The sequence below is a fragment of the Limanda limanda genome, chromosome 5 (assembly GCF_963576545.1).
Source record: "Limanda limanda chromosome 5, fLimLim1.1, whole genome shotgun sequence".
In the NCBI taxonomy this organism is placed as follows: domain Eukaryota; kingdom Metazoa; phylum Chordata; class Actinopteri; order Pleuronectiformes; family Pleuronectidae; genus Limanda; species Limanda limanda.
Window position 1 is genome coordinate 3,158,271 of NC_083640.1, and position 17,343 is coordinate 3,175,613.

The 17,343-nt window shown below is 41.3% G+C and overlaps 1 protein-coding gene across 1 annotated transcript in view; it reads right to left on the minus strand.

The window, feature by feature from the left end:
• The window catches only part of cfap299 (cilia and flagella associated protein 299), a 78,059-nt gene that overhangs the window by 5,818 nt on the left and 54,898 nt on the right, over window positions 1–17,343 (minus strand). The window contains exon 4 of the mRNA XM_061072400.1: window positions 11,422–11,564. Within this exon, the coding sequence (XP_060928383.1) occupies window positions 11,422–11,564 (143 nt within the window). The remainder of the gene's footprint in view (window positions 1–11,421; window positions 11,565–17,343) is intronic.

The following is a 17,343-nucleotide window of genomic DNA, read 5'->3' on the forward strand; positions in this document are numbered from 1 at the left end:
GTCGCTGATCAAATGCAGAGAGGAAGCTGCGTGTGGAAAAAAAAGAAAAAGATCCATATCAGTTTGACATTCCCGAGCCATAAAACTGGCAGATCTTCCCTTTGTGTTGATGTGAAATACAATGAGGCTGTTTGGGAATTGGAAACATCTCACGGTGTTGAATGGTGCATTGTTCCTACGCTCAGGTCGGATCCAGCTGAGACGAGCCCGGCTTGAAAAGAGGAAAAACCAAAAGACACGATTCTCAAAACGGGTTTAACTTTGAGAAGTTAAACTCCGTCTGGTGTGAATTCATCATCTTGATGTGAAACATTCTTCTCTGGTTTGGACAACTTGTTAATTTATTGTTCTAAAACCAGATTTATTTCCTCGAAGGCCCAACAACAAATGATCAATAACACAACTGTGACGTTTCTGTAGCAAATTCTAAGTAATAAATAACCCTGTGTGTTTTAAAAAGCTTCACTGCCAAGACAGTGCTGTCCATTTCCAGAGGTTCTCATCATTAGTTGTACACATCACTAGTAACACAACTCCACACGTCGCACACTGAAGCCCCGGTTATTCCCCAGCAGCCGATTGTGGTCCAGGAAACAAAGTTGGACTTCGGGGGGGGAGAAGGCTCAGTGTAAAGTTTGGAAGAGTGTCGGGGGTTTGAATGGACTGAAGCTGCAGCGGCAGGTTGTAAATATATGAGAGCGTAACACAACGGAATTAATTATTGATGTGGAATACATCTAGAAAGTTGCATTTACACTTTGAGACGTGTGCAGCCTGTGAAACTTTAGTTTTCTGCTCTTCCACTGACTCATGAAACCCGTGAAAATATATTTCTAACTGCAAAATAACTATAATGCCTCCGTCAAATAAACAAGCAAACAAATAGTGAAAGACAAATGAAAACGTCCTCATTTGGCTTTTTCTTAAAACTCAGAGAACCATGCTATGAAAATGTTAGAAATGAAAATAGGTATTTTTTTTGCAGAATGGCCTGTTTTTGAAAAGCTGTGAAAAGAGCCAGCTGCTCAAGCCAATAACAAGAGCTACTGATTTTTCTGCTCGCTGCTTGGTTTTTCCTGGATTGGTCACCTGTCATATTCTCAAAGACAGCTATTCAGAGTAATGAGAAGAGATCTAGATCCATGTCGGCCTCTGGAGTCCTGGACCAGGACTGAATACGCTGACGCAGACCCGGGTTCAAGTCCTGGGAGAAGTATTCTTACCTATTTATGGACCATATTTCAAGAGTCAAGTGCTGAACAGAGACATTGAAGATACAGTTACCAAATGAAAATGTGATGAATGAGATTAATATAAAAAAGAAATGAAGTGGTGTGAACTACGCAAAACACAAAACACAAAACTCTAACCCTAACCCTAACACTTTGAATTTAGAGCTGAAAGACTTGACCGGTTATTTTATTTTATAAACTTCCTCTTTGGGTTTAGATTGAGACTTTCAGTTAGAGTTAAAGTTATTTAAGTCTAATGTCCATGACTTTATATTGACATCAAACATGGACATGTCTCTAATGGACTGACTTGGACTTGTCTGGACTGACTTTGTCTCAAATGTCGTGGACAATAGTCGAATGACTCGGACTTACGACAAAACATAACATTCTCCTGAATAACTCCAGACTTTCTTTGTGCTTCCACCTCAAATAATTCGCAACCTGGTACGAACTTTAGCTTTAACTTGGGTCAGTTGTTTAATTTGCACCAGAATTTCAAGACAACAAACACTGAGTCAAGTGCTGAACAGAGACATTGAAGATACAGTTAGGAAATGAAAATGTGATGAATGAGATTGCTATAAAAAATAAATGAAGTGGTGTGAACTACGTTTGAAATGATACAACTCTTTGCATTTAGACTTGAAACACTATTTTATAAACTTCATCTTTGGGCTTCGATTGAGACTTTCAGTTAAAGTTAAAGTTATTTAAGTCTAATGTCCACGACTTTATATTGACATCGAACATGGACATTGACTTTGTCTCAAATGACTTGGACATTTGTCGTTGTCTCAGACTTAGGACAAAACGTAACGTTCTCCTGAATAATTCCAGACTTGCTTCGAGCTTCCACCTAAAATAAGTCGTAACCTGGTTTGAACTTTAACTTTAACTTGGGTCAGTTGTTTAATTTGCACCAGAATTTCAAGATAACAAACACTGAGTCAAGTGCTGAACAGAGACATTGAAGATACAGTTACGAAATGAAAATGTGATGAATGAGATTAATATAAAAAAGAAATGAAGTGGTGTGAACTATGTTTGAAATGATACAACTCTTTGCATTTAGACCTGAAACACTATTTTATAGACTTCATCTTTGGGCTCAGATTGAAACTTTCCGTTAAAGTTATTTAAGTCTAATGTCCACGACTTTATATTGACATCAAACATGGACATGTCTCTACTGACCTGACTTGGACTTCTCTGGACTGACTTGGACCTAGGACAAAACGTAACGTTCTCCTGAATAACTCCAGAGTTCCTTTGAGCTTCCACCTCAAATAAGTCGTAACCTGGTTTGAACTTTAGCTTTAACTTGGGTCAGTTGTTTAATTTGCACCAGAATTTCAAGACAACAAACACTGAGTCAAGTGCTGAACAGAGACATTGAAGATACAGTTACGAAATGAAAATGTGATGAATGAGATTGCTATAAAAAAGAAATGAAGTGGTGGAAACTACGTTTGAAATGATACAACACTTTGCATTTAGACCTGAAACACTATTTTATAAACTTCATCTTTGGGCTCAGATTGAGACTTTCAGTTAAAGTTGAAGTTATTTAAGTCCAGTGTCCACGACTTTATATTGACATCAAACATGGACATGTCTCTACTGACCTAACTTGGACTTGTCTGGACTGACTTTGTCTCAAATGACTTGAACAATAGTCCAATGACTCGGACTTAGGACAAAACGTAACCTTCTCCTGAATAACTCCAGACTTCCTTCGAGCTTCCACCTCAAATAAGTCATAACCTGGTTTGAACTTTAGCTTTAACTTGGGTCAGTTGTTAGATAAACGTCACACCGGCCAATAATAACCAAAGCCCCCCCGACAACCCCACCACTGCATCCAGCAGGTGAGAGATAAAGTTTGTGGTTGAGCTCTGGAGGCTTCATGACGTCCTGAGGTTTCAAATGCACCGTTTCAGAAAGTGCACACTCAGCAGTTTAAAGTTAATGAGGCTCAGGTCTGGAAGAACGAGAGCTGTGGATGTACGATGAAAAGATGACGCCCCAGTTTTGCATAAATACGCTGTTACACACATTTTCTACCGTTGAACTTAAGTGAGTTTTTAAGAATCTAACCCTCACCAACAGAACAGGGTTAGAGGAAACACTGCTCATGGGAATAATCAGCTCTGAAGATGAGCTAACCCGACTTGTTCCTTCGGGCTCGACAACTGGTTCCAGATTCCTCTCGTACATTCCTCATTTCTCTCGTCTTCTACTAACTCAAGCTCGGAGAGTAGATAACAAACATTACCCCTTCAAGTCCCTAATCCTTAACACATTAGAGTAAGGTCATGTTTTTTTAAAGTAGTAGAAAGTAGAAAGAATTTGGGAACAAGGTGGTGAGTGATCTTCCTCTCCGGGGAACACACGCACTGGATTCCTCCGAATGGTACAAAGCTTGTCTGGAGAAACACACCGATGCATTAAATTATAAGGTTTGATCAGACGAGGAGTCGGGCACGTTTCCCCCCCCGACAGAGCTGAGTGAGGCAGTTTGAGAATAGACTGCTGCAATGCCCCAAATTATAAAATACAAATTGAGGTTTCTTCCCTTAAAACTCAGAAGAAAATTATATTGTCTCGCTCTCGCTCTCAGACGTACGCATACTTCCTCTCGTTGTGAATCAGATCCGACAGCGACTCAGGGACTATTTATACCCAAAGGCCACACGACAATTAACATTTCTTTGGTCGACCACTTTTATTCCACGGTGAACCGCCGCCTCTCGCTGGAGGAACGGGACAGATGGGAGATATATTTTAACACTGAACATGAAACAGATGGATGGAAAGTGTAAAAACGTTTTTTTTTTTGGTTGTTTTGTTGTCCAAGCGATGCAGAGAATGTCGTTCATACGCTTCTCGGATGTGTTTATTGGAATCCGACCCCCCCTTATGAACTGTCACCGGGGGCAACCGACTGCACTCGGTCCCAATGAGAGCTCCTGCAGCTGGATGGCACCACACCCAGACACATGCACCAGTAAAACCTGTGAGAACCTGGATTTGGTGGAAACAATGACACTGGTCCCAGTCCCGGTTCCTCACCGCGTCCTTTCCACTTTCCACAGTCACCGTGCTCGGCTCTATTGTTATCTGCAGGCGGTCGTTTTCCAGGGTTAATGTCAACAAGTCTCATTACAGGCCTCAGAGGAGCTGGACTCGCGGCTCGGGATGATATATATATCATAAAAGAGCAAATACCGAGCATGTGTATTCATTCAGCTGCTTCTTTCTGTCGTGGCTGAAGAATTTACGCCAAGTGACTGTTTCTGAAGTTAAAGTTTCCAGTGTAAATCACAAAAAGTTTTCTGAATTTACCGTTAAAGCCACGACAAAGGGGGGTCATGCTCATTCAACGACAAATCACAGATGGGTCCCGTCAACACAACTCCGTTAACAGACTCACAACCACGCACACACAAACCTTCACATTATTATCGTGTCCATCAGAATTTACTTGATGTCATGTTCTTATCTTTTTGTAACTGGTCATTTTGTTGATTGACAAAATCAAGAAAAAAGGAAATCAGATTAAAAATAATAAATTGTACAAAAAATGGAAATGGAACCGATTCTGCACATTAGGAGATTTTAGGCATTTCATGTTATTTTATTTTTTTAGTTGCTTTGGTTTACGCTTAACTACATCAGGGCAACACACACACACAGACACACACACACACACACACACACACACACACACACACACACACACACACACACACACACACACACACACACACACACACACACACACACACACACACACACACACACACATACAGAGTAATTGCATAATGCAGTGACACAACTGGGTGTTATCCCATATTTCACTTGCAGCTCAGGAAGCTAATTGAGCTGCAACCGACAGAGATTATGGGTCAAACCTCTGTTTGGTAAAAGAATCAGAAAACGACCGACCAGCAGCCAAAAACATTCACTCATAAAGAATTATCACCAATTTATCTGTCCGGTATGATATCACAGTGATGAGGAAGATTCATACCCACAGATTACATACAAGAGATTACGTCATTTACTACTTTATATGTGGTCTGTTGCAGAGGTTAGAATTGAGCAGTCTGTCGAACTTGGCAGGACGTGTGAGTTAATCCATCAAACCCAGTCTCATCACCACAGGAACAAACAGTCCAACTGGATTCAACCCGATGAAGTGCGTGCACGCCGTGTGTGAAGATCAGCGAACATGACACGGAAACTTCCGGCTCACCGGCAAATATTTACCGAGCTGCGGCAGAATATCCCGTTAGAGGCGGGACACACTTCTGTATTAAAAGTTAATAAAACAGGACGGCAGTGCAAATATTTTCACAGCGCAAAATGAAGCCAGACACACAGGTGCATCGCAGAGGTGGAGCAATATGGTTTTGGCGTTGGAGTTGGAGGGGGGGGGCATGCGGCGTGGTTCTGCCGAGCACATCCGTCAAGTTCAATGTGTCAGACTGGAGAGAGGGAGGGAGGGAGGGAGGGAGGGAGGGAGGGAGGGAGAGGTTTATATGATCCAGCTTTTCAAGAAAGATGTTTGAATCAGAGAGATTCATTGAGTAATAAAGGCGATGGATATAAATCACTGCATCTGAACTGCGTAGTCAAGAGGAAACAGAAAAATAAATCCACCGCAAAACTATAAAACTCTACTTGTAAACTTTTTGTTTTTTTCCCTCTGGATACAGTAACGTGGTCGGAAGGCTTTATGCAAAACACACCGAAGCAATTTAAAGAGGAAGAGAATCAATTAGGAGAACAGTGTCTGTGAGATGTTGCCCAGGCCTCTTAAAGCTCTTTACTGAAGAGAGGCAGAGATACAGGGGGGGGAGGGAGGGACGAGGGGTGGAGGGAACAGCCAGAGCGCATAAACAGATGGTCGCTTTGCTGGGGAACATTAAATAGACATCAGAGATGCTGTAGGCACATCTGGAGTGGCAGGAAGCCGGGTACACGGAGATGCAGATCTGTGGGATAATTAGATGAGGGTCATGTGTGTGTGTGTGTGTGTGTGTGTGTGTGTGTGTGTGTGTGTGGACATCAGAAGCTCCACAGTAAAACGTAACAGAGACAAACATGTAAAGATTTAGAGCCTTTAAAACACATGATACATGAAACAAAGCAGCTTCACGTGTGTGTGTCTGAAAGTTAACTTCATATTAAAATTTTAACTTTCAAATTAAACTTCATATCAGCTCGATAAAGAAAAGTCAGTTTTTATCACTGTTATCACCAACGAGGCTTCTTCTTTAATGTGGTTTTCATATTCGTAGATTTAAACTTTCTACAAACGCAAGAAGACAAATTCTGTCATTTAATTTTGATGCTTCTGATGCATTTCTGTTTTTTTTTTACTTCAACCAAGTTTCCGTGGAAGTCAGAGGCGTAGAACATACGCCTTTACAACTGATGTTTATACGACCCACCCACCCAGAGAGCCTGCTCAAATAAATCAAGCTCGGCAGTCGGCGGGTTTTCTCTCCGTTCGCCTAAAGATCCCCGAGGTGACCGAGAACGCATAAGTCGAAAAAAGAAAAATGTAAAATTGCCAAATTCAAATGTAGAAGAACTTTGTCGAACTGTCTCTTGCACTTTTTGCACCTTGATCCCTTTTTACCACTTTATTACGTTTACACTTTACTTTACAGAAACTTAACTCATGCTGCTGTATGTGCTGTACGTGAATCTGTATGTTTATTTAGAATTTGGAAAAGTCTTGTTGTCTTATCCGTTGTGCCTGTGCACTTTATATGTGTCACCGTGGGAGAGTGAGAAACATTTTATCGATTTCTTTGTATGTCTGAACATGTAAAGTAAATTGACAATAAAGCTACTATTGAACAATCAACATTTTGATAAATGAAAACATTGAATCTTGGGAAAGCTCCTTGGTGCTTAAGACTCACATTCGTACTCTGGTGTTTTAAATCACTTAAACTGATTTTTTTGAACACTTTCCAAAGTGCAGATTGTCTGGTTTCTGTGTTTTCGTGTGAACATGTCAAATGGAGTGTTGGTGGAAACGATGACGTCACAGTTTACTTCACTGTGGCTTTGTGAAATGAGCCACAGCAAAAAAACAACAACAACAACAGCGTTGGCGATCTACCAGCTGCAAGACGTCTGGTTAGCGCTGCTACGGCTAATTACAAGTTCGGAGCTAAATTTAGTATCACTGCACCACATGTGATACTAAACCAAAATATACCACACAAAATCGTGCATGTAGACGTTATCGCCCCCTAGTGGCCTGGCACGCTTGTTGGAGCGCTGGAGTCGTTTTTCTTGTTTTCATCTGGACGCAGAGATCAGATCTGTCCAGAATCAAACCTGCAGTAATGTAGACGAAGCCTAAGTGTTGTCTCATTATTCAGCAAAGTGCTTTCACGCCCATTACATAAATTCCACGGGAGCAGAAAGATGTTTTACAAGTTACGTAATTATTCCACCTCCTTCCACCTTCCTCCTTCTTGTCTTTTAAATGCACAGACTTTGCTCCAGGGAGATTCTCTTCTCCTCCTCTTCCTCCTCCTCCTCCTCCTCTTCCTCCTTGAGACGTTGCAGACTGTGCATGTGAACCTATCCACCCTTCCTCGCTGGAGGTGGGAGGTGGAGAGCAGAGCTGGCGCTGGTGTCGCTGCTCTGTGTTCTTTGTGGCTGAGGAGGAGGAGGAGGAGGAGGAGGAGGAGGGAGGAGGAGGAGGAGGAGGAGGAGGAGGAGGAGGAGGAGGAGGAGGAGGAGGAGGAGGAGGAGGAGGAGGAGGAGTCCTGCGGTGGGAGGTTTAGTGCACTGAGTGGGCAGCAGCTCCAGCATCTGCTCCCTCTTAGAGGCAACCACACTGGGTGTTATTGTTCCCGACAGAGATTTAAAAAAGTTGTGGGGGGGGGAGGGAGCGGTAGAGGATGACATGGGGGGGGGGGGGTTAGGGGGGGATAAAAGGGGAGAGGTAGCAAAGCATGGATGAGGAAGTTGGAAAAAGTTGAAGATAAAGACAGAGAGTGGGGTAGATGTGGTGTAGCTTCTCCTCTCATAGCTTCTCACAAGGCTTCACAATGGATCCTGGGACAGGCCATAACACTTTTGAACACCTCCGATCTGCAATAATTCCACCAAACCAGCACCGTGGCATATTTGAATATTTGCACTATTGTTGTTTTATTTTTTTCTTCATCTGTAAAGATATATATTTAGATGTATATATTTTATTTTCTATTTTAAATTTTTTATATTCTAGTTTTATTCTATTTTTATACTTTTACTTATATTTTATACGTTTTATTCTATTTTATATGTTTTTATGTTTGTTTTATTCTATTTTATATGTTTTATTCTATTTTATACTTTTTATTCTATTTTATACTTTTTCTATTTTTTATTTTTATTTTTTATGGTTGTAATTACTTGGGCATTGCTTAGAGAGAGCCTGTGACTCAAGCATTTCATTGCCAGCGACTGCTTCATGTTATCTCTGTGCATTTGACAATAAAAATATTGAATCTTGAACAGGTTTGCCTGCGACGGATCCAACCTTTAGATCCCTAATCACATCTCTCTTTCTCGTCTGAAGACTTGTTGGAATGGACGTCTCACTGCAGTCTTCACATGAAGCCTCCAGAGGATGAGATGGATCCATGATATGTGACACAGCTTCAGACTTTACTATCATGCAACAGCTAGTGTGTATATTAGTTGTTTGGGACCAACTTGGCCTGTGAAACTCCAACAGAGAATTTTGTGCGAATAGTGGCCCTTTACATTTTTGGAATTCATTGATCTTGACTGAACTTTTTATCTTTCTCTGGAGTTTACACATTCATCCGACTGACTGATAGATGGAGTTTGACCAGTTGTGCAGCCACTGATAAAGACCATGAGATGCAGTTTACATCTCTGGAAAACATCCATTGAGATGGACACTGACTTTTTCGTGGCAAATCTCAGGGAAAAGTCAGTTTGTCTTTGTTTTATAAACCTCAGTTCTACTTTTCTAATCTCTCTAACAGTCGACCAGTGAGAGAGTCTGGACACAAATCACCAGTTTACCTGGTTTAAACACCGAAACCACTTAATTCGAAAGAATTGGGCAGAGATTAGAAATGATTCAAATACCCATTTGGTTTTTAAAGGTTCTAAGACATTCACTTTTTACCCGTACATCATGTAGCTGCAGTGGACAGAAATATGTGACTTGTTATTGATGTTATTTAAGGTATTTCATCTTATACATCAATATTCTCTTCCGAATACTTCAAGGATACTGGGGATTTGTTTGTAATCTCCATTCCTATCGGCCTCTGTTGTGAAATAGACATTCTGAAGAAGCCCTGTTGTTAGGTTCAATGCATCCGGTTGTTAAAGGGGGCATATTATGAAAATTCCACTTTTGTAGTGCTTCTACACGTTAATTTGGGTATCTGGCATGTCTACCGTCCCAAAAACTCTGGAAAAAACAACTCCCGCGATTTGTTGTGGTTCCTCTATGTCAGAAACGATACGCTAGATGGCGTCGAATGGGAATACGACCAAAATACAAGTAAATCTGAGGAGGGCTGCTTTAGACAGGGTAACAAGGTGCTGTTTTAAATAATCCTTGTGGTATTTTGAGCAACATATGTTTCAGACATTTCATTAAGACCCCAATGAACCATATCAACTGCGGTAAAATGGGCACAATATGTCTCCTTTAAATGATGTGACAGCTGAAGTTAGGAAGGATTTAAATTGGAGGAATGACCCGAGAATGACCTTTTCCTTGCAGCTCTGACCCTCTCGTCCCCTGTGTTCACCGTGTTCTTCCCGGTGTCATGGAGGCTACACAGGCCGGCTGCCATTTGGCTGAACTCTGGACAAAACCATGTAAGACACGTACTGGTCCAGTGTTTGTCCTCATGGGATATCTTGCACTTACCTGAAATGTTTGGTAATATGTTACTATGCACGAGTATGTGGAATGTGGGGATGGTTTTGGCTCCAGTAATTTGCTGACGGCTCCTTATGCACACAGTTCTGCTGATGGACAACAAATGATACAGATGCTACCTGCCGGGCTGAGGGATATAAACTGGATTCTCGCTGACACCCGTGAGGTCAGCAGTTCACTTGTGGCCAGTGATGAACTTGTGCGATTGGCACCGGTGCCTGTGGTCGTGACTTACAGGACACGATGTTTCTCAACTGAATAAGACCTGATGCACCTGAAAACTCTGGGTTTTTATGGCCTAATAGAATCTGTTATATCATTAGGATGGTATATATTAATACTATTTTAGATATTTCCAAAGTGAGCAGTCATCATTATCAAATTTAAATCATATACAAAAACTGCAAGACTTATTTTCAGAAGCAGGAACCAGTGTCTGTTTGGCCTTTTTGTTTTAAACATTATTTTTATGATTTACAGTTCATGCTGTTACACACACGATGTTTCTCGACTGAATAAGACCTGATGCACCTGAAAACTCTGGGTTTATATGGCCTAATAGAATCTGTTATATAATTAGGATGGTATATATGAATTATCTTTTTGATATTTCCAAAGTGAGCAGTCATAATTATCAAATTTAAATCATATTCGACTTATTATCAGAAGCAGGAACCAGTGTCTGTTCGGCCTTTTTGTTTTAAACATAACTTTGATTATCTACTGTTCCAGCTGTTACACCTGTACTTTATGAAGGGAAGGAAATATCATACCTCTAATTTTGAAATCTAATGGTTTTCTTAACATTACATATTTGTTGAAATAAATGCGTTTTCCTAAGTTAATCAATCTTCTTATCTATCAGGGTATCTAATCTATTGTTTGTATCTGTGATGACAAATAACTGCGCATCAACAGAAGATCTAAATCTAAACCTGCTCTGATCCCGACTCCCGTCACGTCTGTCTCGTCCAGACCGGTTCAGCATCTTGGCAGCTTCCCTCAGCTTCACTCCATCAGTGTGTATATTTATTCCACATCTGCAGATTCTGAACGTACCAACTCTCCCGGCCCTTCACACAGTTCCCTCCGAGCCTATATCGGTCTCTCACGTCAAGCTGAATCTTTAATCCTGGATAATAAGATTTCCTTACCCTTCAAATCTTGTCAAATCCCACTGCAGCCCCGGCCTCCCCAACCAACACGGACATGTTACAATGGAAGGAGACTTACCATAAATCCGAAGTTCCTGGCACGAGCCTCTTCTTTCCGCTGAAATATGGTTCGAAATCTTGGGTCTTGAGTCTGTGGGCGTAGTCTATATAGCCAGACACTTCCTGTCCAAGAGTATTATGATCCCTGATGAAAATGACCGACTGCAAAAGAGAGAGAAGAGAAAGAAAAACCTCTGTGTAAATAATCATGGCCATCAAATCTCCTCCTGAGTAGAAGCCAGGAAGGACAATGTCACTTGTTAAAAGTCCGACAGATAGAGGGGATCTGTTTCAAATCCTCCCACTTCCAAACACAAAGGCTCGTGTTAGACTTTGGCTCGGAACCTGGACTCAGGATCCCGTCCAGCTCGTGGCGTCCTGCGATGGCCCGAGCTCGCCGAGGTGTTCCGTCTGCAGAGCTTCCTGCTCGGGTAAGTGCGTGGGTCTGCAGCCGAGTCCTCGGGCTCAGAGTAACGAGAGTCTCAGTTCCGTTCCAACACACCTACGGGCGGTCGGGCCGAGAGCGGAGCTGGGATCGACCTGAGAGTCCCGAGTTTAACCGTAATCGTGAGAAGTTCTGAGGAAGGTTTTAAACTTCCCTGAAGGAAATCCAAAAATATATTCAAATAAAACCCATTATCTTTACTATTATGCTCTGATAGGCTAAAGAGAAGGGTTTAGTCCACCATCATAAGGTTTAGGCCCAACTGAGCCATTTCTGTGAAGCGCATAAAACAAAATTAATGTTTGCTTTGAATGAATAAATTAATCACTCACATTTATGAAGGACTCTGTGAGAACTCTAGATTCATCAGTGAGTTTAACCGTAATACTGGGAAGTTGTGAGGATAGTTTAGAACTTCCTGAAGAAAATATATCAAAAAATGTATTTAGATAAACACAAGGGGGGGGTCGTTAGCATCTCCTTGACTATTCAAAACAACCCATTATCTTTACTGTTATGCTCTAATAGGCTAAAGAGAAGGGTTTAGTCCACCATCATAAGGTTTAGGCCCAACTGAGCCATTTCTGTGAAGCGCATAAAACCAAATGAATGTTTGTTATAACTTATGAATGAATAAAAGAATCACTCACATTTATGAAATACTCTGTGAGAGCTCTAGATTCATCAGTGAGTTTAATCGAAATACTGGGAAGTTGTTAGAATAGTATAGAACTTCCTGAAGAAAATAAATCAAAAAATGTATTTAGATAAACACAAGAGGGGGGGTTGTTAGCATCTCCTTGACTATTCAACCTAAACAATCCATTATCTTTACTGTTATGCTCTTATATGCTAAAGAGAAGGGTTTAGTCCACCAACATAAGGTTTAGGCCCAACTGAGACATTTCTGTGAAGCGCATAAAACCAAATTAATGTTTGCTTTGAATGAATAAATGAATCACTCACATTTATGAAGGACTCTGTGAGAACTCTAGATTCATCAGTGAGTTTAACCGTAATACTGGGAAGTTGTGAGGATAGTTAAGAACTTCCTGAAGAAAATAAATCAAAAAATGTATTTAGATAAACACAAGAGGGGGGGCATCTCCTTGACTATTCAACCTAAACAATCCATTATCTTTACTGTTATGGTCTAATAAGAGAAGGGTTTAGTCCACCATCATAAGGTATACACCCAACTGAGCCATTTCTGTGAAGCGCATAAAACCAAATGAATGTTATTTATGAACGAATAAATTAATATGAAGGACTCTGTGAGAGGTCTAGATTCATCAGTGAGTGAATCTGTGTCTCTGAGTAAACTACAACAACCGACAAATACAGTCCATAATTAAACATCTTACAAAATCCTCATTTTCTGCTTGAATCCACTCAGGTAAGAGAATTATGGAAAATCAAACCTAAGCTCCGCTGCACTAGAAAAGTGACACCGGACACCAACCCTCTGCCAAGAGCTTTGTAATGTTAGAGGTTTGGTAGATGACTAGAAGTTCTGTCGTGTGTAACGTGTTTCTGGGGGGGATCCAGTTTGGTTTGAGGTGTCGGACCCCTGGAAATGCTCCTGTGTTAAAGCATCAAGTCCATCGGGTGGCTGTGGATACCTGTTCAGTTTGAAATATGCAATATCTCCAGATCAGGATCTCGATCTTGAAAAACAAACCCTGGGTACGAGCGCGTCACTTTATAGTTCAAACACAGATTTCTGATTAGATCAAAATGACCAAAGAACAAAGAGAGGTTTGAATTCTCCAAAGAAGACAGAGGGAAAAACATCTCCACCCATCGGAGAGCAGGTGTTTGAAGTCAGCGCCGAGCAGACACAACCTGGGAAGAGAAGAATGACGAATGCTTTGGTCACCTGACGCAGACAAAAGCAAATGATCCCCCCCCCCCCCCCCCCCCCAGGGTGACAGATCAACATGAAATGATCTTCTCATGTCTGTTTGATGGTGGAGATAACACAAGGGGACAATGGATGAGAGGAACTCCAACCGGAGAACACACTCAGGTGTGAAGAGCTTGTTTTGTCTGCAGTCACCAAAATAAAAGCATCTTTTCTTTATTCCCTCTCAGCTTCAGAGACTTGTCTATTGTCCAACAGGAGTCTGTCCCACTTGTCTACAGTCACACAGGGAGACGATCCAAGTGGAAGACCTCAGGTCGCGATATCACATTTGTATAACTGTCAGGACACGTTGCCATCTGTGGATCACTTTACTACAAACGCAGGAGATAACTAGCGCTCCAGAGCCCAGAAGAAAAGAGAGACTCCTTTCTTTCTCTGTGTCCCTCCAACGATTAAAGCAGATGCTATCGGGTTCCCAGCTGGCTGCAGGCCTGGGCCAGATCTCCTATCTCCTGGCTCCTGTCCTCCTGCAGCCGGCCCTGGAAAGACATTATCAGGTGGACGCTGCGAGAAGAGGCCGGTTACATTTGGCGAGCGGTGATAGAAGTATCTGATAGATTGGTTGTTGGCAGATGAATCAATAGGGTCGGTTTGCCCAATGAGAGACGGGGTCACATGGTGAGAAGTAAAGATCGTGTGTTTGACTTGTCCTACGTTTGCAAACTGAAGTGTATCAAGATAAAATGATGGCTTCAGTTGCTTTATATAGAAATACAAGATTCAGTAAACTTCTCGTTGACATTTTCTAAATATTAGGGTTAAACTTTCAGCAATGAATCACAGCATTTGTCAACAATCTGCCTTTAAACCAGGTTAATATTGAAATATAAATAAGCAGACATGTCGTCCATCTTTATTTGACGTTTATGTTCATGATGATGATGAAGATCTGGGAGAATAACCACGCAGATTAATATTTGTGACAGTTTAAAAGCATTTTGCATTTCACTTTTTATATCTTTTATCTTTTTTATATTTTTTCATAGATATGTTTATGTCTAAATAAATGTTACTATGTCTAAATATTAGAAAAAGTGAGTGAATAAGAAGTAAATGGTGAGTTAATATATATTGTTTTTTATTGTTTTTCTTATGTGTGTTGTATTTATTGTGTTTTTATGTTTCTATGTTCATTGTATGCACCAATAACCAGAGCAAATTCCAGATAAGTGTAAACCTACTTGGCAATAACTACCTTCTGGTTCTGATTCTGATTCTGATTATAAATATTTGAAGCACAGAGGAACTGTAAATTAGATCATCGCCTTTACAGAAGGTTAAAGTTGAATCAAGTGTAAACTGGTGTGAGTTTTTGTGTAATAATTTTACTTTGTTTGTTTACTACCTGTCTGATTGTGTAACGGCCTCGTATCACTGAGACAGTGTCAAAGTGGATGACTGAATATTTATAGATTATAATATAAGTAACACAAATGTCGCTTTTTGGCTGATTCACTATATTAAATACTTGAAGACTGATGTTGAGCAGATTTTTCTTGATCAGTGACTCACAAAATTGCAAACACTTATTAACAACATGCACCTAAAGATATTAAAAGCAGAGCTACATTAGGAGAAGGCAACGCGTCACGGTTATTAAATTATGTTACTCAAGCTTCAAAGTTATGAGAAATAAAAAGGTTTTCTTTTTTGTAGCTTTTTGTCAGGAAATAACTTTCAGATGCTTTCAGCCCTTTTCTTCAAATGCATCTGTTCCTATAAATAAACCCATGTACGTTTCAGTGAAAAACACATGTTCAAAATACAGAAAAAGCAAAGTGATGAAAACTGCTGGAAGGAAAACAAAGGAGCAAACTTCAGTTTTACTAACTGAACTTTGACAGGTGCCTCAAAGTTCATCCCTCTCTCTCTCTCTCTCTCTCTCTCTCTGGGAACCGGAGCAGCAGAACCATCCCAGTGCGACTGGGTGATTATTTGCTGCAAACAAGCAACAGCCTCAGTGTTGGAGGGAGTGGGGGGGTGGAGGGTGGAAGGTGGGGGGGTGGGAGACCTCCACCTCACACCATGGAAAACAAAGTGGAAGCCTGACGTCACCTGCCAGCAATTACCCTGGTGAACAGGTGCTGTGACCTCACAGGGCAGCGAGAGAGCGAGAGGCCCCCCCCGCTTTATGGCAAACATCAGGCCGGTGAGTTCCTGAGAAGCCGAGCGCCGCCCGGGTCCCAGCTGGAGGTCCCGCCCCTTTGAGATACTTTAAATTCACTTTAGATTCACTTTCTCAAACTTGCTCTTTTTCTATATACGTACGACAGTTGAAATCTCCGATGGCTGCGAGCAGAACACCGGTGACCTTAAGGTGAAGGTCACACAACAAACCCCTCAGTGTTTCTTTTTAAATCCAGGATCTTCACAGTTCATAAACACAAGAAAGCATCTCAAATCGCCACGGTAACGAAGCTGGAACACTGTCGACGATTGTAATTACTGAAGTCTGTGAAATCTGCAGCAATAAGTCAAACAGGCCCAGAAGTGATTCACCTCACAAACCTTTCAAAAGACCCTCGGCTGAAAGAGAAGGATTTACAGATTAAAGTCAAACAGGAGCTGACAGCCCCCAACCCCCCCCCCCCCCCCCTTTGTGCGTTGACAATGTCCTACAGGTGAGGACACAATGGGCCGACCACCTGACATCCGGTGGCGTGAGGAGTGTGTGTCTGAATGTGTGTGTGTGTGTGTGTGTGTGTGACCCAGAGAGATGAATGGTTGCAACCGCATATTGTTCATATCATAAAGTTTCCAGTTTGTTTCTGTGCACACGGTTAATTTGTAGTTCATTGAAACTGAGACTACAATTCCCTTGATGTCTGTAGTAACTCGGGCGTATTGACACAGGTGCTCTGAGCTTAATCTAGTGCTGATGTATTTTATCAGGTATTGTTATAAAGTAAAAAGGATTTGCAAGTTTGAGTAAATACAGAAGTTAATTAACAACTTTTTCTTATACCGAATAGCCCTGTCGTAGAAAATAGTTAAAATCTGAGAATATTTACATCTTTTTTCAGATGGGTTTTGCTTAAAACTTATTCACAGTTGTGATTTTGCGCAATAATAACAGATCTGGCAGAACCAAAAAGTATTAATTCATCAGTTTACATCAATTTTAAACAGAGAAAGTCTGCAAATATACATTTGATTTAAGCAACATGTCCCTTCTCGTTCACCTAAACATGTCAGATCTTTTCATCAAGGTCCATAAGTTATTCTCGGAGAAATCAGTGAAAAATAGCCAATCTAAAACAAAGTTAAAGGAAGTGAAAAGAAATTCCTGGATCTGGCCTCTGATCCGGATGCTCACCAATATTCTTATAGGTTCTTATAAAAAAAAACAAAAACAGACAGGGGTGAAAACATAACCTCCTTAACCGGGGTGATAAATAAATCCAATAACCTCTCACACACACACACAGCTACACAATCTATCTGCCAGCCCCCCTATGACCCTCCCTGTCCTCCCTCCCACCCCCCCAGCTCCCAGCCCACCTCTGCCCACACCAAAGAAGCCTCCACCCGGACCCTCCCCCCCCTCCAGGCCCTGGGAACAATCCTGC